Source organism: Rhamphochromis longiceps, unplaced genomic scaffold (genome assembly GCF_057381845.1).
Source record: "Rhamphochromis longiceps isolate RC_006_pf unplaced genomic scaffold, R_longiceps_female_GT1.1 unmapped_scaffold_1, whole genome shotgun sequence".
NCBI classification, from domain to species: Eukaryota; Metazoa; Chordata; class Actinopteri; order Cichliformes; family Cichlidae; genus Rhamphochromis; species Rhamphochromis longiceps.
In genome coordinates, this window is record NW_028187221.1 from 404,039 (window position 1) to 429,277 (window position 25,239).

A 25,239-nucleotide genomic window follows, 5' to 3' on the forward strand; every position below is an offset into this window, starting at 1 on the left:
CTTCATGTGTTTCTGTTTGATCCTCAGTGACTTTGACACAAAGGCCTCTGCTGTGATGATCACACCTCTGATCAAGTCTCACAGTGTCACAACTGATAAATGATCAGAGTTAGAATATTTCTGACTGTCTGCTGTGTGCCGTGACCTTTGACCTGCTAAAGACAGTCAGCTGTGGATTATTCATTGTTGTGTCTGATACTTAGAACTGTGAGGAAGAAGCTACACAGTTAATCAGGGTCCCCTCTCTCTGAATCAGGAAAGGTGGGCAGGCCGCGTGTGGGCCGCGGGCCATACGTTGAGTATCACTGTTTGAAATGTGAACATTGTTCTGCTGCAGTCAATGGACTAAACCAGAGAAGAAGAAAACAGACTTTACCATGAAGATCCTCAGTGTGGATCAGTATAATATCAGCCTGATGTCTGCAGTTTAGTGTCAGCACAACTTTCACATCATATTCATCTCAGCACAACTAAAACATGCTGACTGACCTCAGAGTTTCAAGTTTACATCCTGGACTCTCCAGGAAACCACACAGATGCTTCACTCCTGGATCCTGCAGCTTGTTCTTAGTTGAAGAAGAGGAGGAGTCATTACTCAGCTCCAGCTCTCTCAGATGGGAGGGGTTGGACTTCAGTGCTGCTGCCAGATAATCACAGCTGATCTCTGACAAACCACAGCGCTCCAATCTGTATAAAGAATGAAAGATGTAAGTTTATTAGACAAAGTGCTTGAAATCATTCAGTGTTTCATCATCTGTTCAGAGCTGAAGAAGGTTCAGAATGTAGAAGTTTAGAAAATGGAAACTCCAAACAGCTGAAGCCAACAGGAAGCAGCTTCAAACAAACACAACAAGAGAAAAAACTCTGAATGTTTCACATTAAAGTCGTACATTTCTCATAAAAACAGGACAAAGACTTGAAAAAGTCGTGTTTTTCCTTCCAGGAACCACATGGCTTCACTTTTAAAGGTGAAGTGTGACAGAAATGGACATATTTGAAGTCCAACACCTTTTTCCAGTCACATTATTAAAGCAGACAAACTACAAGCTCATTTTCATTCCAACAAGTCATCTTCTGACCTGGACTAACAACACTGGTCTCTATGTGCAGCTGGCTGTGAGACCAGTGCTCAGGGAGCGTCTACAAAGTGCAACACTGAAAGAACATCACACACTCATTTGCTTCCAGCACTTTCACACAAACATCTACTGTCATTATTGTCACCAAACTCTGTGGATCCTTTATTGCAAATTCAAATGGGATCAAATGGTCAGACAAAAGAGGGTTATGAGGAAATATGATGAAATGTTGTGTATTAGCAGCAAGTTATTGAATCATTTTCCTCAGAAACCAAACAAAATGATTGACAAACATGTTTTTACAAACTCAGTGTTGGACTTGGATCAGCAGGATAAGCTGATGTTTAAAGGCATTTGAGTCTCGCTGTATGAGAGTCCAGTTCTTACTCAATATTTATGGATGATGTTCTTTCAGTGTTGCACTTTGTTTGGCACAAAATGAAATTATTTGGCCTCTCAGATGCTTTTAGAGATTCCCAAATGACTGATGATGACATCTCTGGGGTCTGATTAATAGAAAAAAAATCTCTTTGAGACCTTTTGTAACTGACAAACTCTTCATCTGCTAACAACACTGAGTTGAATCTCCATGGCTGATAGTTGGAGCAGGCATCAGGAATACACATTGAAAAAACAAGAGGAGAAATCACCAGAGTCTTATAATCACATTCTGTAACTAAAGGGAGACGTTTTTCTATACAAATATATGTTTTATGGACATTAGAAAAAAAAGAGTATTGATGTGAAGCAGGATTATGAAATCTCCATACATCAGCCAGCCCATAATGATCAAGAAAGCTCTGAATGACGCATGCTGACTTTGGACTAAGTGTACTTTTGTGTGAACTGTGGTCCATAGCAGATAATGAGCAGTTTAGGTCTCCCTCAAAGATGATATTGTGTGATGACATATTGGGGAGCCGCGCAAAGACATTAGTGAAAAATCTGTGATCGTCCCAATTAGAGGCGTAGATATTTGCTAAGATCAAATGAAAACCATAAACTATATTTTCTGCACTTAAAATCCTGTAATTTTCTCATAAATCGACAGTGCGGCTTATGGATGAATTCTGGTTGTGCTTACTGACCTCGAACCGATTTTATGTGCTACACGGCGCTCAGAAACCTTTCAAAAGATGTTTTGGTACGACTTTGCTCAGCTACGAGGCCGCACCGCTTGATGGATTGTTGGAGCATTACAGCTACGAGGAGCCTCGCGGAGTGATACGTACTCTGCTTCAACGTAATATTACTGTATTGAGTGTGTATAAGGACCATAAATGGCACCTGTAAGAGACACGGTTACAAAGAGGGTTTCAAACTCCAGGCTGTCAGTCACGCAGTAGAACCTGGGAACAGAGCAGCTGCTTGTTATTATGCTCAGCGTCTGTTTACATTTTGACTGCACGATTGTGAGCTTTTTGTTATGCACAAAAACAACATTGTTTTCTTTTATTTATGGAGCATTATTATTTAATAAATGCTGATCATTTATTCCTGGGTCATATCGCCCAGTCGTAATATTGCAATAGGTTGTCCGTTAAACTCAAGCGGGGCTTGGGCCCTGGCACGGCGTAGCCACACAATCCTGGTAGTAGTGACGCTCGGCTATGACGGCGTGCGGGTTACCAGCTGGCTTTCTCAGGATAGGGCTCCTGTGTGAGCGGTCGACAATAACGTCTTTATCCATACCCAGCACTTCACGTAGTAGCACGGATACGGCCGTGGAGGAGCTCGAGTCCAGGCCCTCTGGGATCCCTATGATGTGGATGTTAGCTCTCCGCTTCCTGCCTTCATCACATTTATCCTTCAGGTCAGACAGCTCCTCCTTCATACTCTCTACTGTAGACTGCAGGGTGGTCACCTCATCGCTCCACATTGACACCCCATCCTCAGCTTCTTTCACTGTAACCTTTACTCCATCAACTTCGCCGCACGTCGCCGCCATGCTGTTTGCCATCTCATTTCTCAGTCCTTGCACGTCAGCCCTTATATTGTCAAAATCTTCTTTCAATGCATTTCTGACTTCTTCTTTTAACAGCGTACTAATGTCCTCTTTAATGGATTGAAGAAGCTCCAGTTTTAGAGCAGTAGGATCCACATCACGCGCGTCTGTTGAGTCTGCTCTTCAGCGGCCGTAGAGCTGGACGCTGCCCTTTGGCCATCATCGATACTCTCGCCCGAGATCGCACCGGGGCTAAAATATTCACCTGCTCAGCTGTTTTTGATCAGTTTGAGCCTGTGTGGTTTGATCAGGTGGAGGAACGATGTGATGCTATAAAGACATCATCTTGTCCAAATGATGTTGTTCCAACACGTGTTTAAAAAGATTTTAAAGGTTGTTGGTTCCGACATCTTAGCGATTTTTAACAGCAGTCTTAGTTCAGGTGTTGTACAGCCTGTTTTAAACATGCTGTTGTACAGCCTGTACTAAAAACCTGATCTGGATCCTCTGTCTGCTCAAACTTCAGGCCTATTTCAAAGCTTCCCTTCCTGTCGAAGATTTTGTAAAAGATTATATTTGTTCAGCTGCAATCTGTTGTAAAGGTTTCAGTCTGGTTTTAAAGCTCTTCACAGCACTGAAACTGCACTTTGGAAAGTTCTTAATGATCTTTTATCAGCCACTGATCAGGAGACTCAGCTGTGCTTTTGGATCTGACCGCTGCCTTGACCACAGCATCTTGACCTCACCATTGGAGCATGGCGGCATCAAGGGCGCTCTATTAGACTGGTTCAGCTCTTTTATTAAATCGCATTATTACATTTGGGGCTTATATTTGACGGCAATTTGAAAAACAGCTGAGCTCAGTTGTACAGCGGTCTTTCTTCAAACTGAGGCTTTTATCTAAGGTGAGATCATTTCTATCTTTTAAAAACCTTGAACGGGCGATCCACGTTTTCATGACGTCCCAGCTGGATTATTGTAACTCCTTATATGTTGGAGTTAGTGGGACCTGCCTGGCAAGACTGCAGCTGGTCCAGAAAGCTGCAGCTCGTCTTCTGACACAAGCTCAAAGACATTTATCGTCCCAACAACCACATATACGCTGGTCCCTCGCTGTAACACAGTTCACCTTTGGCGGCCTCGCTGTTTCGCTGATCTTTTTTGTGCAATTTTGCATGTTTTTGTTTTTTACAGCGCATTGTGTTCTGCGTCCTGATTGGCTGTAGACCATTGTCAGCCAATCTCGTGCCGTGTCTCCTGTACAGCACAGAATGTGTTCAAATTTACAGCAGTGTGACTCTGCAGTGCTGCACTGTATGTTTGTACGTTTTGTCCCAACAAACAACAATGATGACGAGACGTTTTGCACCTGTGGTAGCAGCCAAAGGCAGAGGAAGATGCTGACCATCATAGTTTCAACAAGGAGGCAAAAAGGTTGTAACTGTCCACAACAAGAACATCGTAAGGATGGAGTCAGCTTTGGCTTTGTGGCTCAGTGACCGCAGGAAAAAGAACATCGTGCTGGACACCAACATTATCTGCAGAAAAACTCAAAAGCTTTATGAAACTTTACCTGACAGCGAGGAGCCCAGGCCATGGACGAGTGCTCCTCACACAGAACCAAGCTCATTTAATGCCAGCAAAGGCTGATTTGACATGTTTCAGAAACACTTTGCTTTCACTCTTTAATAATGAACTTATTTTTCTATGAAGGTTTGAACTTTGTTTAAACAAGAGAGAAAAGTGTGAAAATGTTCATGCCTGTCTGAGAAAAGTGTAGAAAGTGTGCAGTGAGGGTTTAACTGCCTTAAAACTTCTATAATACTTGTAAAACATAAAGCTGCTACTTCATTCTGAGACTTATTTTTAGAACGTAACTCGATAAACGAGCGACCGCAGTACTGTATTGTGTTTATTTTGAAAACTCTCAACAGGATCTTCAGATTTATTTTGAAAGCTTTATCTGGAAAACACAAACACATAAGCAGGAAACAAAGAGCGTGATATGAAACGATAGACGTTTTCATATGGTCATCATATATACATCGTTCTATCGAACAGCCCCAGCTCCTGCTGTCAGTCTCTGTAAATCTGCTCTGAAAACACATTTGTATTCACTGGCTTTTAATACAGCATGAGAGTTATTTGATATTTGATGTGTGATATTAATATTAGGAGTTATTTTAATAGTTATTTTGGATTCTTGTACAGCACTGTGGTCAACGCTGCTGCTGTAATTAATGTGCTATAAACACATAAACAATCTGCAGTTAAACATCCAAAACTAAAGATGTGATCGCTGCCTTTAGAAAATGTGCTGATGCACAAGATATCAGCTCCATTAAGGTGGAATGTGGCCGTGTTAGAAACATGTTGGAAGAAGTTTGAAGCTGAAACTGAAGCTGAGAGTGAAAGAGCTCCAGCGTCTGTCACAGGAAACTTTCTTATTTCCACACTGATGAAAGCATCAAGCTTTGATTTCCTGCTGCTTTTATTGAGTCACACTGTGAAACTGAGCCACAGCTGAACCAGCATCCCTGTACAGCAGACACTTACAGCGCTTGGCTGCTTCCATTGGACCCTCTGCACAGAGCTTCAGTTTCCTCTTCTGGTCCCAAAGTGCAGAACAACAAGGTTTCAAACAGCTTCGTTCCAGCAGCATCAGCCACAGACATGCATAGAGAATCCTTTGGTTGTGTTGTGTGTTTGCATATCTGCTGTGTTGCTTTGTGAGGATGGATCATCTCCTGCAGCTCCAGATAAACAAGCTGGACCTGAACCTGGTAGCTTCACTTAGAAGACACTTGTGACGGGAACGTGTGAGAAGTTTTGTGCAGACAAGTGTGGATTTAGAGTGTGGGACGAGCTCTCCACAGTCTTTGTGGAGATCCACATTCTGCATACTGCCTGTGAGAAGCTGCAGACATTTGTCCTCCAAATCCACTGAGCAGCTGCTCGTGGTGGTATTAGCTTCATGTGTGCGTGTTAGCATGAAGCCTCGGTCACACTCTGCTGTGGACACGGTCACGGACAGCTGGACGCCTGATGGACGAGTCGTCCTTCCTGTTAAACTTCTTTGAGCATGAGAATAGCATGAGAAGCTCAGTGGACACTGTTCAGGGTTTTAACTCTCGCTTTCACTTCAGCTTCACCAACAACAGCACAAGCAGAGCAGCCCACTGCCTGCATGGCTGGGACAGCGCCCCCTGGTGACTGTAAACCACTACAACATGTAGACGGCCGTCTGCAGGCTGGATGTAGCACCACCGCAGAGACGTGCTGCAGCTCTGTTTAGTTACCCAGCTGACAGCAGAGGCTGTAGTTTACTGTTACCAACATGGAAAACTGAAGCTTCACCAGCTGGAGCTACAGAGCTGGAGAACAAAGGAGACTGAGAGGCCAGAATGATGTGGGAGGAAACATCAAGAGCCTGTTTGAAAGGAGACACATGTGGATGCTGTGCCAGTCTGTGGTCTGTCAGAAGTCAGCTGAGTCACACTGCAAGAAGCTGCAGAATCTCAGAGGAGGAGATTTGGAAGTGTTTGTGGGACAAACTGGACTCAAAGAAAGAAGATGTTTGTGAAGTCTTTGGTGGAGGTGAGCAGTGTGAAGCAGAACACATGCAGATGAATCAGGAGGTCAGCATCAGTGTCTCCTTGTGGTGGACGGTAAAAGAATCAGAGCCAACGCTCCCGTCCACCCTCGGCATGAAGCAGTGCTGTTTCTGAAACAGGAGGACAAGTCCAGAGAAGACAGAGGAAGCAAAGATGAGGGTGGGACAGGACAGCAGGACTTCCTTCACACCTGCAGCTCCATCACACTGCTGTAGCTCCTCTTCATCACACATGTACCTGCAGCCTGTCTTCAAGTCCAGGAGTCACCTCCACACAGTGTAGAAGCCTCCTGTGCAGACCATGGAGTCCAGCCTCTGTCAGGGAAGTCGGCACTAAAGCCTGAAAGACTTCAATCTGTCGCTGCTCCACCCGAGCTGCTGGAATCATCTCGAGCAGCAGGAAATCACTGATGTTGTTTCTAACCAAAGATATGGGACTGAGCTCCGCTGAGCTCCTTCTACTTTCATCCAGATAGAAACTGCTACAGTCTGCTGATTATTGCTTTGCCTCCATCACACGAGCTCTTCATCCTGTTCTTCACTCTCATTGGTTCTTTGTCTGCTTGTTTTTACAACAGTAGTCTTCTGATTGGTCAAAGAAGACAATCAGCTGTGACTAAATGTAGCTCCTACAGCAGTGATGGGAATAACTACTGAAGCTACTCCAGTATCAAAGCTCAGGAATCAGCAGCTCCCACCTCGTTTTCTTTCAACAACTATTTTTAGCTGCTGTGTTTTTGTGTTTCTGCAGACCTCAGACATCCTGCTGCTCTGGACAACTTTTTCATTCTTTTGTATCATTATTTTGCTTTTCTTTTATTATTATGTTATATGTATTAATATGTGAAACACTTATTCTTTGTGTTTTTGCTTTGCTCCTGTCAAACTGCTTTAATAAAATCTGCTGCAGTCTAAACTGTGGACGTTCCCTTTTTAACCCTTTGTGAAACAATAAAGGTTTAAATCTGAGTATTCATCTATGTTAGTGTTTAATGGGTCTAATAGGTTGCTTTGGCCTTTCCCAGTAATATCTTCCCTTGCAGTCTGTGGTCCAGGCTTCTAAAACCATCCCAGGTTAACAAGAACTACAATCTAGAGGAGAGCTGCCATAACAGGTGTGACTGATGAGATCTGACCTGCAAGGTTACTCAGGTTTGTTTGTATCAGGACAAGCAGGGAAGCCGCCTGGACGTCAAAGTAGTTAGAGCTGGGCGAGTGTCCTCACCCACATCGGCTTCACAACTCTGCATCATCTACTGAGTACGACTCAGAGCATCAGAGATTAGAAGGTCTACAAAGAGCTGAACCAGACTTCCTGTATAAAGGTTTTAGTTCCACAGATCGACAGTGTCAGCACAACTAAAACGTGGAGACTGACCTCAGAGTTTCAATTTGATGTTGTGGATTCTCCAGAAGAACACACAGCTGCTTCACTCCTGAATCCTGCAGCTTGTGGTAGCTCAGGTCCACCTCTCTGGGATACGAAGGGTTGAGCTTCAGCACTGCTTCCAGATAATCACAGCTGATCTCTGACAAATCACAGCGCTCCAATCTGTATAGAGAATGAAAGATGTAAGTTTATTAGACAAAGTGCTTGAAATCATTCAGTGTTTCATCATCTGTTCAGAGCTGAAGAAGGTTCAGAATGTAGAAGTTTAGAAAATGGAAACTCCAAACAGCTGAAGCCAACAGGAAGCAGCTTCAAACAAACACAACAAGAGAAAAAACTCTGAATGTTTCACATTAAAGTCGAACATTTCTAACAAGAGTGTTTTAAAGACAGAGTCACTGATGATCATCTTCTGCCCAGTAAAACTTTGGTTTTCCACATGTGAGTGTTAATGATGCACAAAGACTGTGAGTGCAAAGAGGGAGCGAGGAGGATGACAGAGAGATGGTACAGGAGCATCAAGAACCCGGCGAGGAAATGAGCAGAAGGACTTTGGAGCCTGTTGGATTGAAGCTTTCACAGAGACGTGTTTGACTGGACACCACCAGGACAGACTTTTAATCCCAGCATTTGGATGAGCTTTCTGTCTTTATGGTCACAAATGATGCTGTAACTCTGTGAATGTCCTGGAACTGTCAGCAGTGTGGTTACGTCCTTTTGACCTGAGTTTCCACAGCTCTTATAACAGCAGTGTACATTCAGACTGAGACACGCTTCAGTCTGTATGGACCTGTTTCTGTAGCTGCCACCATCATTCTACGGTCGTGTCCAAATTCATGGGCTGCATCCTCCCGAGGACCCGGCCTTTGCGGTCTACGTGGGCTGGGTCCTCAGAAGGTCGGGTAGGCTGGAAATAAACGGCTGGGGAAATTGGACGGTCTAGCCTTCTGATTAGCGTCACCGCTGTCTCGGTGGAGTTTAATAAACTCAGCCGTCTGCTCCTTGCTATCTAAAATATAACAGGACACTGGCGTAAATTCTCGACCGTCTCATACTTCTGTTTAATCAGTTTTCTGTTTGACGTTTAGTCAGCTCTGTAAAGACCAAGGAGGAACCCACCCGGGGGATTAATAAAGTTTTATTTTATCTAATCTAATAACTTTAATCTCAGCCAAACCGATTTACTCACGAACAAACAAAACACTGAAAAAAGCCAAACAATAACATTTTGAGGTTGTCTAAGTGACTTATATATCACGTTTAACCTGAGTAGCGAAAGTCCGCGGTGATCTGAAAATGATGTGCCGGGAGTTGTGCCGTTCTCGGCGGCTTCAGTGACCCTCGAGCTCCCGGCGAGCTATCGAGCTGGTGGGTAGCAGACGTCTCCGAAAACGTCGAAGCACTTTTGCAAATATGCGGTATCTTGATAAACCGAGCAGATATTTGATGTTTACACAGCTACTTTCTCGCCTGAAAATATGTTAAAAGTTTATTTTGTGACCGAAAAAGATTAGTATGAGTCATTTTAAAACTTAGTAGCGGCCGCCATTGTTGGAAACTGGAGTTTGGCTGGGCCGCGCTATGAATTCTGGGATATGGTAGGCCACGAAGGACACACCCGACCCATCCTTCAAATTCGGGGAAAAGGAGGACGCATTTGTTGGCTGCATTCGGAGGAGTCTACGAATTTGGACAGCCTTCGACGTGTCGCTGTGACGTAATCGGTCTACAAATGCGGCCTCAGGAGGATGCAGCCCATGAATTTGGACACGACCTACATGTTTGTACATCAGCTTATCAAATACTGTCTGCTGTCTTCATTTATTACTCTTCACCTGCTTCACTGTCACTGTGTGGGCGGAGCAGCCTGAGCCCCGCCCACACAGACACAGCTCCTCTCTGGAGCAAAACTTCTGCTTCATCTCCGCCTCTTTTCTTCATCCTCCACCTCTCTTTTCTCTTCTTCGGTGTTCTGCAGCCACAGAGCCTCACAGCCATTAGCACGCCCATACCTGAGCAGCTAGCATTACCCAGCATGCCGTGCAGCAGTGTCAGTTTGTAAATGTGCAAGAATTCCTGCTCCAAACTGTTTCACAGAGTGCTGTGTGCCGTGACCTTTGACCTGCTAAAGACAGTCAGCTGTGGATTATTCATTGTTGTGTCTGATACTTAGAACTGTGAGGAAGAAGCTACACAGTTAATCAGGGTCCCCTCTCTCTGAATCAGGAAAGGTGGGCAGGCCGCGTGTGGGCCGCGGGCCATACGTTGAGTATCACTGTTTGAAATGTGAACATTGTTCTGCTGCAGTCAATGGACTAAACCAGAGAAGAAGAAAACAGACTTTACCATGAAGATCCTCAGTGTGGATCAGTATAATATCAGCCTGATGTCTGCAGTTTAGTGTCAGCACAACTTTCACATCATATTCATCTCAGCACAACTAAAACATGCTGACTGACCTCAGAGTTTCAAATCGACATCGTGGACTCTCCAGGAAACCACACAGATGCTTCACTCCTGAATCCTGCAGGTTGCTGTAGGTTCCACTCAGGTCCACCTCTGTGGGATACGAGGGGTTGGACTTCAGTGCTGCTGCCAGATAATCACAGCTGATCTCTGACAAACCACAGCTCTTCAATCTGTATAAAGAACGAAAGATGTAAGTTTATTAGACAAAGTGCTTGAAATCATTCAGTGTTTCATCATCTGTTCAGAGCTGAAGAAGGTTCAGAATGTAGAAGTTTAGAAAATGGAAACTCCAAACAGCTGAAGCCAACAGGAAGCAGCTTCAAACAAACACAACAAGAGAAAAAACTCTGAATGTTTCACATTAAAGTCGTACATTTCTCATAAAAACAGGACAAAGACTTGAAAAAGTCGTGTTTTTCCTTCCAGGAACCACATGGCTTCACTTTTAAAGGTGAAGTGTGAAAGAAATGGACATATTTGAAGTCCAACACCTTTTTCCAGTCACATTATTAAAGCAGACAAACTACAAGCTCATTTTCATTCCAACAAGTCATCTTCTGACCTGGACTAACAACACTGGTCTCTATGTGCAGCTGGCTGTGAGACCAGTGCTCAGGGAGCGTCTACAAAGTGCAACACTGAAAGAACATCACACACTCATTTGCTTCCAGCACTTTCACACAAACATCTACTGTCATCATTCATGTTTCTGCTCCTCTGGATTCACACGGAGCCTCTGCTCATGCCGTTGCCATGGTGAATCATAGTATGTGGCTCCATAACTCAGACTGAGCATGCTCAGAGCTGATTGGCCCGACTCTGATCAGCTGATCTAGAAGAGGAAACTCTGCTATATGTACATTATGACATCTACACCTGAATCACAACACTCACACAAATATATCAACTGTGTTTAATATTTTGGCACGTAGATCATTTATGTGCTTCAGCTCTTCTTACATTTTACCACCAACATGTTTCAAAAGGAGCAGCTTTTACTTTGAAGGCCAGCTGTCTGTGTTTCCTGTTTTCATTGTTGGATAATGAAATAAGTCGATGCTTCAGTGCTTTGAATTGTGTTACACAAAGCAAAGTTTTCACGGTGTTCAGGCAGAATCGAGCGTTGAAGAATGAATTCACACGTCAATAAACATTTTCATCAGCACAAGCAGGACAATGAAAGCAGGAAATACCCCAAACTGCTATTTCTCATTCTACAACTTCAACAACTGCACATGAATTATACTTCATACACAGACCCACAGTCTCTGATTGCTCTGAAATCTCACTGACAGCCAATAGAAATAAAGAAAAGTCCAGACTGACAGTCTCTGTGGGGTTAGGCAGTGAACTGCTCACGCTGCGTTAAAGTGCATCACAAACTATTGGAATTGGATCCAACTTTGTGAAGCAGATTTCTTCTCAGCTGCTGCTTTGAACATTTCCTCATGAACTGTATTAAACTCTGTAAATGAACTGAGAACTATTTCTACATTTGAAACTATGGATTCATTTTCCCGTTCACTTCTGTACGTTAGTGTATAAATGAATGTTAGACTGGGCTCCATGGAAACACTTGGACTGGTCTCAGCTGCCTTCTTTCTGTAGTCCTTTCTCTTCTCCAGCTTCTGTTTGAAATCCTCTCACAGAGCCTGAAACCTGCTTTGCTGTCATGTTTGGGCCTGTGTTCCTCTGCTTTAACACAAACCTCACCACAGCAGCTGTGTGGGTCGTCTCTGTAGCAGCCCGATCAGCTTCTGATACATGAACATCATCACAGCTCCTAACTTCACCTTTATTAGCTTTGACATTCATGTCTTTCTTTTCTCTGTCTGTTTCCACACAAGCTCAAAGTCTCTGCAGCCTGTTTTTATCTGCTATCATCAGATCTCCAACAGCCTCATTCACATCCCTCACACACTCTACAGCCTCACCAGTACTGACTTCATCTTCACTGACTGATGGAGCACAACATGAACCTGTGGAGGCTGAAAAGCTGTCCTGACAAACATCTCCCCGTCACCACTCCACTTCTGTCAGCCTTTAAATGAACGCTGCTCAAGTCTGTCACTTCTATTTGGAGCCAAGAGGAAAACTGTTGTTCAGTCGTTTGGAAAGACACAACATTTCTGAAAGCACTCAAAGACACATTTGTCTTCAGACACATCCTGAACATTTAGGAACTAAAGAACGTTTCAAATATCAAAGATCAGAAATATAGAAAAACAACAACAGCTGCAGTCAGTGAACTCACCTCAGAGTCTCCAGTCGACAGTTTGGACTCTCCAGTCCAGCACACAGAAGCTTCACTGCTGAATCCTGCAGCTTGTTCTCACTCATGTCCAGTTCTGTCAGATGGGAGGGGATGGACTTCAGAGCCGAGGCCACAACTTCACAGTGAGTCCCTGAGAGTCCACAGTCAGCCAGTCTGTGATCATAGAAAATACAAAATGTGTTATTATAAAAGCAGAAAGTCTGCATTATAAACACAGACTGAATGTATATGAAGACAAAACAGAGTGAGGTCATAATCTGATGAACATCTGCTCTTCACATCTGTGCTTCAGCTCCTCTTACTGTGTTTGACATGACACAACGATTGAGTCTCTCTCAGACCTGCAGACTTTTAATGAGAATCTTTGTTTGGCTTTAATCTGCAGATGAAGGAGGAAGATGGTGTCACATTTAGGCTTCCATAATGTCCACAGTCTGTCAGTGAGATCTGATCCAGAGTCAGAGTGAAGACACACATGTGGACTGTTTCCTGTCTTGAATCCAGAACATTTTGAATGAGCTCAGCTCAGTGAAGAGTTCCAGCTGGAAAGACGATCTCTGTTTGCTACCTGCTGCTGTCAGGTACGACTGTTCACGTCCACACTCAGGAAAAATCTGCTGACTGTCACCAAACGGAGCAGAAATCTCATCACTGGACAATAATGATGAATGAACTCAGAGCTGCTGATATCACATCTGATTTCAGGGGAACTAAACACAGAAATGATTGGCTCGTTTTAGCTTTCTGAGCCATTAGTCTGCAGGTTTATCACTAGTTGGCAGAAACAGACTTGTATTAATGTTCAGCGCTTCAGTGTTTATGACTCCAGATCCAGGTGACAGCAAGTCAAAATGATGTTACCTGTCTGTGTCCAGCAGCAGCCTTTGAATATTGTTATAAACTCACATGGATCAGTTTGTCTTTGATTGGTTTGTAAAGTTCAAATTCATTTATATTCATCAACTCTAAATGAAAAATGTTTTTCTTCTTCTATGTTTATTATTAGAGTAACAAATTCTTATAGTTTCCTGTTGTTGAGAATTTCAGTGTAAAACCACTCGGACCTGTGCATCACTGCACACTGTGAAAGTATTACTGCAGTTTAATCTATAATCCTAATCAGTGTGTTTACTGGACTGTAGTCAGACCTCCGTTATACCAAAGGAAACACTGAACGTCTTCAAAGTCACAATAAATTTATAATAAATGCTAATAAATACTGGAGTGTTAGAAAAGATGCTTCCAGCGTGTTTGTCTTTGATAGGGTTTATTCTGTTCGTCTACAGTCTGACCACTTGGGGGCGCTTTTGTCTCTTTTGCTCTGAGCCTTGGGTTTATTCAAACTGATTTTAATAAACTATTTTCTGCAAGTTGAAGCTTCATCTCCATCTCCAGTGGTTGTTGCATATTTTATGACTATATTAGTAACAGTCAGAGAGTTTAGAGTAAATTAGATCTTCACGTTTGATTTTTGACACAACATAAATGGTGAGCCAGTGTCAGAGGAAGTGACAGCATCCACCGAGGACCGGGGGGAGTGGGAGGACTGGGGGACCAGGCCAACAAAAAGGTGATCACTGATACAGGTCAGCAAACATTTGCTCATTTGGTGTCTTAGAGCAGAATCCGCCCAGCTTTGTCGTCCATGGTTGCTCTTTCAAAGGAATCTAGTTACATATTATTTTACTTAATGATCTACTGACACCACTGACTATGCAGGACAACCCCACGTCTGGAGCCAGTGCACATGTGCAGTTCAATTCCTGGGCAGGTTCTGAAGATGGCCGAGCTGTCGAGGACAAAGTTACTAATGTGAAGCTAATGTGGTTAATCAAGATCTTCATAACTATGTGGAGCACAGTGAGCTTTCATCGTGGAGAAATCACACTGAAGAACTCGGCACACATTTTGGGGGCCTTTCTGTTTGTTGCTACAATCTGCAAATTTCATTAAAAGTTTAATAAACTATCATCTGGTCTTTATTTTTAGTTAGCACATACCTTAAAAACTCTAAGCTGTAAGCTAATGATAGTTATATAACAGCAGATGCATGCTGGTGCAATAAGCTGTATGTTTTATTTTTGATCTGATTAGTCAAATAATCACAAAAATAATTGGTTGTGGCAGCCCTACTGTGACCTCAAATAAGAAATGATTGCAGTTTATGACTGAGTAACTAAACTATCACCAACTGATAATATTAATGATCACATCTGGACTCACCGAGCCTTTCTGCAGTTCCTCACAGCTGGAATCAGTCTCAGTCGTCCCTCTACTGATGTTTTGTACTTCTTCAGGTCCAACTCATCCAGAACCTCCTCTGACATCTGCAGCATGAAGGCCAGAGCTGAGCAGTGGATCTCAGAGAGTTCCTTTGATTTGTTCTCTGACTTCAGGAACTCTTGGATCTCCTGATGTACTGAGAGGTCGTTCATCTCCATCAGACAGTGGAAGATGTTGATGCTTCTGTCAGGAGAGGATTTTGTCTTCCTTTCTTTTAGATTCTTGATGACTCTCTGGATGGTTTCTGGACTGTTCTCTGTCTGACCCAGCAGACCTCCTAAGAGTCTCTGGTTGGACTCCAGACAGAGGCCATGAAGGAAGCGAACAAACAGGTCCAGACGACCATTTTTACTCTGGAGGGATTTCTCCATGGCTCGTTTAAGGAAATCATCCAGAGAGGACTCTCTGTATTTTTTTCCCAGGAAGTCCTTCAGCACCTCTGACTTCCTGTTGGTGAAACAGTGGAACATGTAGACTGCAGCCAGAAACTCCTGGATGCTCAGATGAACAAAGCAGTAGACTGGTTTCTGGAAGATCACACACTCTCTTTTGAAGATCTCTGTACAAACTCCTGAGTACACCGAGGCCTCTGTCACATCCAGACCACACTGCTCCAGGTCTTCTTGGTAGAACATGATGTTTCCTTTCTCCAGATGTTCAAACGCCAGCCTCCCCAGCTTCAGAAGAACTTCCCTGTCAGCCTCCGTCAGCTCCTGTGGACTCGTCCCATGTCCCTCGTGGTACTTGTTCTTCTTCCTCTTTGTCTGAACCAGCAGGAAGTGTGAGTACATGTCAGTCAGGGTCTTGGGCAGCTCTCCTCTCTGCTCTGTAGTCAACATGTGCTCCAGAACTGTAGCAGTGATCCAGCAGAAGACTGGGATTCTACACATGATGTGGAGGCTCCTGGATGTCTTCATGTGGGAGATGATTCTGCTGGACAGCTCTTCATCACTGAATCTCCTCCTGAAGTACTCCTCCTTCTGGGCGTCAGTGAAGCCTCGTACTTCTGTTAGCCTGTCAACACATGTAGGAGGGATCTGATTGGCTGCTGCAGGTCGGGAAGTTATCCAGACGAGAGCCGAGGGAAGCAGATTCCCCTGGATGAGGTTTGTCAGCAGCTGGCTGACTGATGACTTCTGTGTGACATCAGACAGCAGCTTCCTGTTGGTGAAATCCAATGAAAGTCTGCTTTCATCCAGGCCGTCAAAGATGAACAAAAGCTGAGAGACAGCCAGCTTCTCTGCTGTGACCTTCTGTAGTGTTGGATGGAAAACATGGAGCAGCTCCAGAAGACTGTACTGCTCATCTCTGATCAGGTTCAGCTCCCTGAATGAAAGCAGAACCACCACACTGACATGTTGGTTCTCCAAGCCCTCTGCCCAGTCCAGAGTGAACTTCTGCACTGAGAAGGTTTTTCCAACACCAGCCACGCCGTTGGTCAGAACCACTCTGATGGGTCTCTGTTGGTCAGGTAAGGCTTTAAAGATGTCCTGGCACCTGATTGGAGTGTCATGGAGGGCGTCCATCTTGGAAGCTGTCTCCAGCTGCCTCACCTCATGTTGGCTATGAACCTCTTCACTCTGTCCCTCTGTGATGTAGAGCTCAGTGTAGATCCTGTTGAGGAGGGTTCTACTTCCTGTTTCATCACTTCCTTCAGTCACACGTTCACATCTCCTCCTCAGACTGATCTTATGTTCATCTAAAACCTCCTGCAGACCAACATCTGCTGAAAGAAAGAAAAACAGAAAGAAAACTCTTCAATGTCTGAACAACAACAAGAAGTCCAGTTTTCAGAAATGAGTCCATCAGCAGACAGATGTTCAGTCTTACTTTGTACACAGCTGCTCTGACTGGCTGTCTGCAGTCCAGCTCTGCTTCTGGATCTTTCTCCACACTGGGGACAGGACCAGTCTCCTGATGAAGCAGACTGGTCCCAGTATGAGGAGATGCACTGTCTGCAGAACCAGTGTCCACAGCTGGTAGAGACTGGATCCTTCAGGACGTCCTGACACAAAGCACAGCAGGACAGCTGCTCCTCCTCACAGACACCACTCCTCTTCCTCTTCCTCCCTCTGTGAACACATTTCTTTATCACTAAAATCATTGACTGTCAGTGACAAACATCCAGATTTGATGACACTGTGCAGAAGCTCTGATGGTCACAGAGAAAAGTCAAAGTGGAGAAACTTGTGTTTGAGTTCAGAATCCAAGTTTCCTTTGCTGTTCCTGCCTGTCTTATTAAACACAGAGTGATCAGCCTACAAACTCCACAGTAAAAGCCTTCATCACAGAGCTGATTATGTCCTTCACTGGATGTACTGGAAGTTTGGGATCCATCACTCTGAACTGACCTTTGACCTCCTCTAAAAACTGTGGTGGAGCAGCGGTGTCACATTCAGAGCTTTCAGCTTTATTTTGAAAGAGTTCAGTCATCAGGAAGTGAACTTCTGGGTTCTGATTTTCTTTCTATTATTTTACAGAAGTGAAGAAGAAGAACTAAAAGCTTTGAAATGATCTGAGTGATATTTTTGAACATTGCCACCAAATTGAGTTCAGCCTCCAGCAGTAACTTTGTTTCATGATGCCTCCCTGATGATGTGATGTTTGATTACAAACCTGTTTATGTGTTAGACATTAATCACATGAACACAGGCAGAAAAAAAGAAGCCAATGAAACAAATGACAGAAACGTGTTCATTCACTGCCATGATCCATATTTTCTATGTACAGATGTTTGTAAAGAACACGTGTGCAGCGCTTTGTTCTGAGTATCTGCTGTCAGCACACAGTGCAGCAATAACTACAACCACACGTTTCTGTAGATCCTGAACATCAGCCTGGAGGAATCTGACCTCAGGTCTGCACACAGAGGAGCTTCACCTCTGGGATGATGCTGGCTTCAGCTCCTTCTACAATCAGGCAGAAGCTTCTGCACCATCAGGACACAAACAGAGAGGAGCTTCTATCCTCAGACCATCCAAGTCCTAAATCAGAACATGCTCCCCTCATAGCATCACCATCAGGGTTTCAACAGGACCTTACATCATGTTCTTGTCTCACTGTCATATTTCAGATCATACCTGATTCATTATGACGTCACACGCTGCTACACTGATCCTGCTGCTTCATTACTGCTGATATTACTCTGCTCACTCTGTTCAGTTACTCTGTTTACATCACTTTGCTCATTTGCTTTGTTCTGCTTGCACTGCTCTGTCAGTACATGCTGTGCTAATGTGGCACAAAGCACTTTAACATTACATCTGCACAATGTTTCATTATTTCATTTAATGATTGTTTATAATGTTTTGTCCAGTCACAGGAGCAGCTCAGCACATTTCACTGTGTTGTACGTGTATGACGATGCCTGTGACAAATAAACAGCCTCGGACTCTTCAATCTTCTGCATTTCTTTGGAGATCAGCTCAGTGGCCTGTTGAGACCATCTTTCTATTTCTGATGACTCAGTTCAGATTATTATCCTGATACTTTCTTTTAAAATGTGATGAAATCATTTATCTGATGTTCTGACACAAATTCACCAAAACAATCCCAAACAGCACAAACCACCACGTTACACACAGTGTAATAAAAATACAGGCAACTACAAATAAAAACACTTTTAAAATATAAACTAAAATTACAAAGTGGTCACAGAATTTCAAACACCCGTAAATGAGTCAGCAGCTCTCTTACATGGTCAGCTGAGCTCCATGATTGAAGAACATTGTTGCTGCAGGTTCATGACTGAAGTCTGGAGGTTTGTTTCTGGACCAGTCACTCCTCACAGACACACAGCTGGATGCTGGAGACTGTGACCTCTGACCTCTGCAAACACAAACACATCACATGAATTACTGATTAATCTCTGTTTAAAATCTTTTAAGCAGCTGCAAACACACAAACTGGATGATGTGATGGTTTCTGTCAGTAATAGTTGTCTCAGATTAGAGTACAGACGGCTGCAGAGACGTTCACAGCAACAGAGAAGAAATCATTACCTTGGATTGCATTACTACTACGATTGATACTAGCATTATCGTACCCGGACCACCATTAGGAATCATTTATGATGTCACTGGTAGAACATTTATAGAAACAACCTTTGAACTCTGAGTCAGCAGCTCTCTTACATGGTCAGCTGAGCTCCATGATTGAAGAACATTGTTGCTGCAGGTTCATGACTGAAGTGTGGAGGTCTCTCTTTGGACCAGTCACTCCTCACAGACACACAGCTGGATACTGGAGACTGTGACCTCTGACCTCTGCAAACACAACCACATTGCATTCATTTCACATCAATTAGTACACCACAAAAGGCATGCAAGAAACACAGTCTGAAGGCAAACTTCTGGCTTCAATAACATTCAACAGGTCAGGTGGAAACTTTTCTCAGATTTGATTCATGTTTTTATAGAACGATCCAGCTAAAAAAAATATACCATTAGGTCAGGGGTCAGCAACCTTCAGGACCCAAAGAGCCATTTGGAGCCAGTTTCCACGCAAAAGAAAACACTGGGAGCCACAAATACTTTTTGACATCTAGAATGAAGATAACACTGTATATACTGTTTTTTACCTTTATGCTTTGTGTGTACAACTAAGGTGTGTTGCTTATGAAATCCATGAAGTGCTACAGAGAAAATTACATGTTATTTATGTAATGAACACATTTGAACTCTTAAAGAAATATAACCAAAGGAAAGACACCCAGCTGAACTAAAATGATGTAGCAAACAAAAACTGCTGTGAGCCGCCACCCTTATATCTCCTTTGGGCTTTTGGAGCCTTGACCTGACTTTTAAAAAACAATTGGAAAAAAAGCTCTATGCTGCTGAAAGATGAAAAATAGATATTTGCAAAATTCTGCCTAAATATGTATTTTACCTGGTTAATGTGTGTGGCGGGGCGTGGTCTGCAGCGCCGCTGCAGGGGAGGCGGACGCACCTGAGCGGCACCCGCAATCACGCCTCGCCGCCTTAACGTCTGTGCTGTTGTGTTGGTGTGTGTCGGGCTGTGAGCTGCAAAGCTACAGCCGGCTGTGTGCGTACAGCAACCGTGTGTGAAAAGTGGTCAATAAAGAGAAGCTGAAAAGCGAGTTCATGCAAACATCGTCGGGTCTGCCGTGATATGTTTACAACGGGACTTCTGCTCCTGAACCTCTGCGCACAGCGTCTGCAGGTCGGGGCTGTATGAAGTCACTTTCATCTTTACAGGACTGTAAGCTGTCGTCTGTGAGGCGTGAGCGTGTTTGTTTTTAACATAGTTCACGGTGGAGAACAGCTGCTGACATAATGTGGATCCGAAGATCCATAATTGGCCTACCTGGGGCTGAAAGTCTCGATAAATGCACGGCGTTTCGGCGGGTACACCGGCTTCCACGAGTGTGACGCTTATTTGAACGATCAAAAAATAATAAAATATAATTTTCTTTTTATATTTCAATATCACAATAATCTTCCAATTTAGAACTACAAGTTAAAAAAGAACATAAATAAAATACACTTCAGCTAAATACTTCTAATTTATTTTCCCAAACCACGAGGAGCCGCACTGTAAGGACTAAAGAGCCGCAGGTTGCCGACCCCTGCATTAGTGTTAGTCAATGTTGCAACTGAACTGAAAAACAAAAGATTTTGGTCAGGTCCAAAGAAACAAAGTCACTATTAATACAACACAACCCCCCCAAAAAGAGCCATGTAGACCCCGGGCTCTATGGGTCTTGTGCTCGGAGCTTGTTCCTGTGCTGCCATGATTAGTGCCTCTGTGCTGTCTTTCAGTCCAGCTTTGTTCAGCCACTGGTAGGATTTCTGGATGTCAGCCACTTCCTCTGCCTGCTGGTGGTGCAAACTGTGTTGTTCTGAGTTTCATTGGACGTCTTTGTCCAAAGCACCAGACAAAGGGCAAAGTAGATGCATTTGCATCAGCAGGAAAATACACCCCAAACTAGCATCATCATTATACAACTTTAACAACTGCCACTAAATGATACTTCATACACAGACCAGTGTTAGGTTAAGTTATGATGTCACTGGCAGAACATTTATATAAACAACCTTTGAACTCTGAGTCAGCAGATCTCTTACATGGTCAGCTGAGCTCCATGATTGAAGAACATTGTTGCTGCAGGTTCATGACTGAAATATGGAGGTCTGTCTTTGGACCAGTCACTCCTCACAGACACACAGCTGGATGCTGCAGATGCTGCTCCGTCCTCTTCCTCCATCTTCTTGATGTCAGGGTGGAGTTAGTCTGAGAGGTAAACACACACACTCAGAGGTGCTGTTGTACTGGAAGCATCATACTGACGGCTTTCTAATGTTGGAGCTTTGGCCCTAAAGTCCAAACCAGTTATTTTAGAGGCTCAAAGTCTTTAAAAAACACCAAAACCATCACATTATTTAATAAGTACATGATCAGGTGGATGAAGGAACTCAGTGTGTTTGGGATCATCATCATGGTGAGGAGCCCACATGTTACGGCTCCTTTGGAGAGAAGCTGAGGATCACTGCAGGAAGTGAGCTCATGAAACCAAACTGCTGTTTGTGAGCAGCATGACTCTGTTATTGGACCTGGGCCCTGTGCTTCGTACGTCGCTTACTACATCCAAGATCAAATGAAACATCCAAGACCAAACCATCGCGCTAACCGTGAGCGCGCTAATCCGGTTCCCCGAACACACCTGCTGTTGACGATTAGTACAGCTGGACGCAGTAATGTGACATCACTGGGTGTCGTAAAAGGGGCTACGCATCGATAGTAGAAACATTGATCGGCAACCCTCTGATTGGTCGGCGAAAATGTCGACGGAGCGCGCTCGGCTCGGTATTTTTCGGCAGCAGAGCAAGAACTCTTGAGTGAGGGATTTCAGGAGTTTCAGAGTTTAATCAGAACGCAAGGGAACACTGCAAAGGCTGCAAAAGCAAGGAGCGAGGGCTGGCAGAAAGTTGCTGACAAATTAAACTCGTAAGTAATTTAATAATAACAATAATAATGGAGTGGATTGATATAGCGCTTTTCAAGGCACCCAAAGCGCTTTACAATGCCACTATTCAGTCACTCTCACATTCACACACTGGTGGAGGCAGCTACAGTTGTAGCCACAGCTGCCCTGGGGCAGACTGACAGAAGCCAGGCTGCCATATCGCGCCATCGGCCCCTCTGGCCAACACCAGTAGGCGGTAGGGTAGATTTATTATATTACACTATATTATCCAATATTATATTACATTATATTATAATATGTTATATTTTATCCTCTTTCACATTAGAGCCACGACAGGACCCACTAGAACATGGGAACAGGTAAAAGTGAAATATAAGAATATTCTACAGAATGGTAATATTTATCACTTATATTGCTTTTAGTCTCTTGGAAAGAGACCCTGGAATAATCTGTTTGTTTATAACAGCAACCAAGAAAAGGGCAGAGCAACAAAAGACAGGTGGTGGTCCTGCACCCCCTTGTCAACAAGTTGGTTAAGTAAATAATACCCTCACGGGAAAATCGATATCTCTCTATGAGCACACTGTCGCGCTGAGCTAAAGGATCCTGTCTGTCCCGCAATATACGCTGAATTCTGAGGACTCTCCTTATCAATCTTGCACCTTCCGCAATGGGTGGCTCGCGTATACGGACAGGACATGGCTGCGACAGACTTCCCAAATCCACCTTCGCTTTTATAGCCGTGGTCTCTCATCTTGATTACACGAAGTAATTTACAATTACTACTCTGAAATATGAATTACATCTGTAATAATCACATACATGTAATAGAATGTTAATAGTACATTTCCCTTTTTTAGGAAATGACCTGTGTGAAATCAATAAATGGATCAGGTGCTGCATTGTCTTTAGTTACATTGATGTTATTTATTTATGGTGAAACAGTGGTGGAATATCGCTGTTGCTTTCGTATGAATGACGCGGGCATACCTGCGTGGCCGCGATCTAATCCTGTTTACATAAAGTAAACCTGCTCCCGAGCAGGTTTACGCTTACGGATCTGTTGCTATGACAGCAAGTCCCGGATGGGCTTCGGGGAACCGAACGATCCAGGATCACGCGAAATCGTCAACAATCTCATCCAGCTAACTCACTTAGCGCGGTACGAAGAACAGGCCCCTGCTCTGTGTTCTACATGTAGCACTTGGTAAAGTGTAAAGCTAAAATATGTCCAAAACATTGCATAAATCTGTTGGTATTTGTGTTATTCAACTATATGTTTGGATTTTTGTCTGCTGCTGTTTTGCCAGATTTGTTGCGTGTAGGGTAGGCTTGAGCAAACTTGGTGAAGTTGTCCTGTAACACTAAAATATACTCATACCCTCCCCTGCTCTTTTCGAGATGGACATAGTCTATTGAAACCATTTCAAAGGGTGCAGTAGCCGGCACGTGACACATGGGGGCCCTACACTGAACTGTAGGTTTTTTCTGAATATTACATTTGCACACCTGTGTGATGAAAAACTCAATATCTTTGTACATATTCGGCCAATAAAACCTACTCCTTGCCAAATTCATCACACGGTCCACCCCCAAGTGACCCATTTCGCAGTGAAGGTGTTTGTACACCAGTTCTTTGTGCGATTCCGGAATCACAATCTGAGTGTAAGTCACAGTCTTTCGTATCAGCAACCCGTCATCTGAGATAAACAGCTTTTTCCACTCGTGTAGTAGCTGTTTTCCTGTAGGGGTTTTGAGCGCTGATGTCTTGTCAAGACTCGCACCAGTACTCTTTAAGTTAAGAACAGCACTTGGTAAAGTGTAAAGCTAAAATATGTCCAAAACATTGCATAAATCTGTTGGTATTTGTGTTATTCAACTATATGTTTGGATTTTTGGCTGCTACATGTTTTTCCACCAGTAGGGGGCAGTCACGAAAAAAGAAAAAACTATGTTCGAAAAAGGAAAAGAAGAAGAGTGTATTTTTGGGCTCTGTATGTGAAAGCCACGGTTCTGAAGTACCCAAATAAACTCGGTTCTGCTGTTTACACCAAGTTGTCCTGGAGTGGTGTAACATACATATGATCAATACTTCAAATATCTGTAAACATGTCATCTTATATTTGTTGCACTTGGTCACATCTGTCTTTAAAAATAGATTTTTAATGTCACTGAGAGTTCTTTTCTACCTTTATTGATTTATTTTGGAATAAATTAAATATAAAGGTGCCAAAAACTGCCTGCAGCTTCTGCTCTGTGACAGGAAACTACTGTCAGGCTCAAAATGACTTCAGATTATTCATCACAGAGTGTTTATGGATCACAGGACACGTTACAGTTTTACAGCCTCACGGACATAAAACTCTTAAAGTTTGTTTCTGAAGGGATTTTCAGATCAGACCTGATGTTTCTGCCTACAGCCTGTTTACCGATATAATCAATATCAGACATCAGAGCAACAGAAACCTCGGTGATCAGGACGCCGGGACTGAGAACAGGAAGTGGCTCAAACGTCGCACTTACATAAAGTCAGCCTGAACTCCACTCACAGAGTTTCTGTCGCCATTTTAGTTTTAAAACCCGTCGTGATAAGGGCGGGTCTTACTGTGAACCTGCGCGCTCATTGGCTAATAACTTGAGATTGACAAGTCGTTATCCAATGAGCGCGCGGCTTCTCCCAACATAAAGTAGTTTCCTTTGAAAAACCAAAGTCTGATTATTTTTGCCTCCACTGACGGAGCCTGTTGTTCCCGCCACAGAGACACAGTAATGTCAGAGCGGTGTTAACACTCACCTGCCTCAGCACAGCTCTCACTCTCCTCCTGCTCTCTCAGCTAAACTCACTTCCTCTCTACTTACAGGAAACCAGCGCTCAGAGGAGCCGACCGGCCTCACGTTTCACCCACAGACACGAACAGTGTGGAATTATTTTATGTCATAAGAAGAAACATATTCATGTTAACACTCGCCTGCCTCAGCTCCACCTTCCTCCTCCTGCTGCTCTGAACGGAGGATCAACACTTTCACTTTCACTGCTCCTCCCTAAACACAGAGGATGCTGGGACTTGGAGTTTTTACCTTGTGTGATATTTATGGCTGTGACACTAAATCACAGCATGTAAACTTCCTGCAAACATGTCACAGGCGATAAAAGTTTCACATTAAAGGTGAAGTTATTTTTCTGTCTCATGTTCAATAAACAGTGAGCTGGGAAAACTGAAGAACAGACTTCAGACGTT

The 25,239-nt window shown here is 43.6% G+C and overlaps 1 protein-coding gene across 27 annotated transcripts in view; it reads right to left on the reverse strand.

Moving 5' to 3' along the window:
* The window catches only part of LOC146640792 (NACHT, LRR and PYD domains-containing protein 12-like), a 257,689-nt gene extending 232,668 nt beyond the window's left edge, over positions 1-25,021 (reverse strand). For 4 of the 27 annotated variants that reach the window (XM_085399812.1, XM_085399811.1, XM_085399810.1 and 1 more), the window contains exons 1-10: positions 24,795-25,020; positions 21,141-21,306; positions 19,188-19,319; positions 18,751-18,882; positions 16,885-17,126; positions 14,995-16,780; positions 12,751-12,924; positions 10,487-10,666; positions 8,016-8,189; positions 490-687 (exon numbers count right to left, since the gene is read on the reverse strand). In XM_085399812.1, coding sequence (XP_085255938.1) covers positions 490-687; positions 8,016-8,189; positions 10,487-10,666; positions 12,751-12,924; positions 14,995-16,780; positions 16,885-17,126; positions 18,751-18,882; positions 19,188-19,319; positions 21,141-21,280 — 3,158 coding nt within the window. In that variant the 5' untranslated portion in view covers positions 21,281-21,306; positions 24,795-25,020. Of the gene's footprint in view, positions 1-455; positions 688-7,944; positions 8,190-10,486; positions 10,667-12,517; positions 12,570-12,750; positions 12,925-14,994; positions 16,781-16,884; positions 17,127-18,750; positions 18,883-19,187; positions 19,320-19,496; positions 19,636-21,140; positions 21,307-24,794 lie in introns of those variants that run through there. The other 23 variants (XM_085399826.1, XM_085399825.1, XM_085399828.1 and 20 more) reach the window with 18 other exon arrangements.
* Between the last annotated feature and the right edge of the window lie 218 nt (positions 25,022-25,239).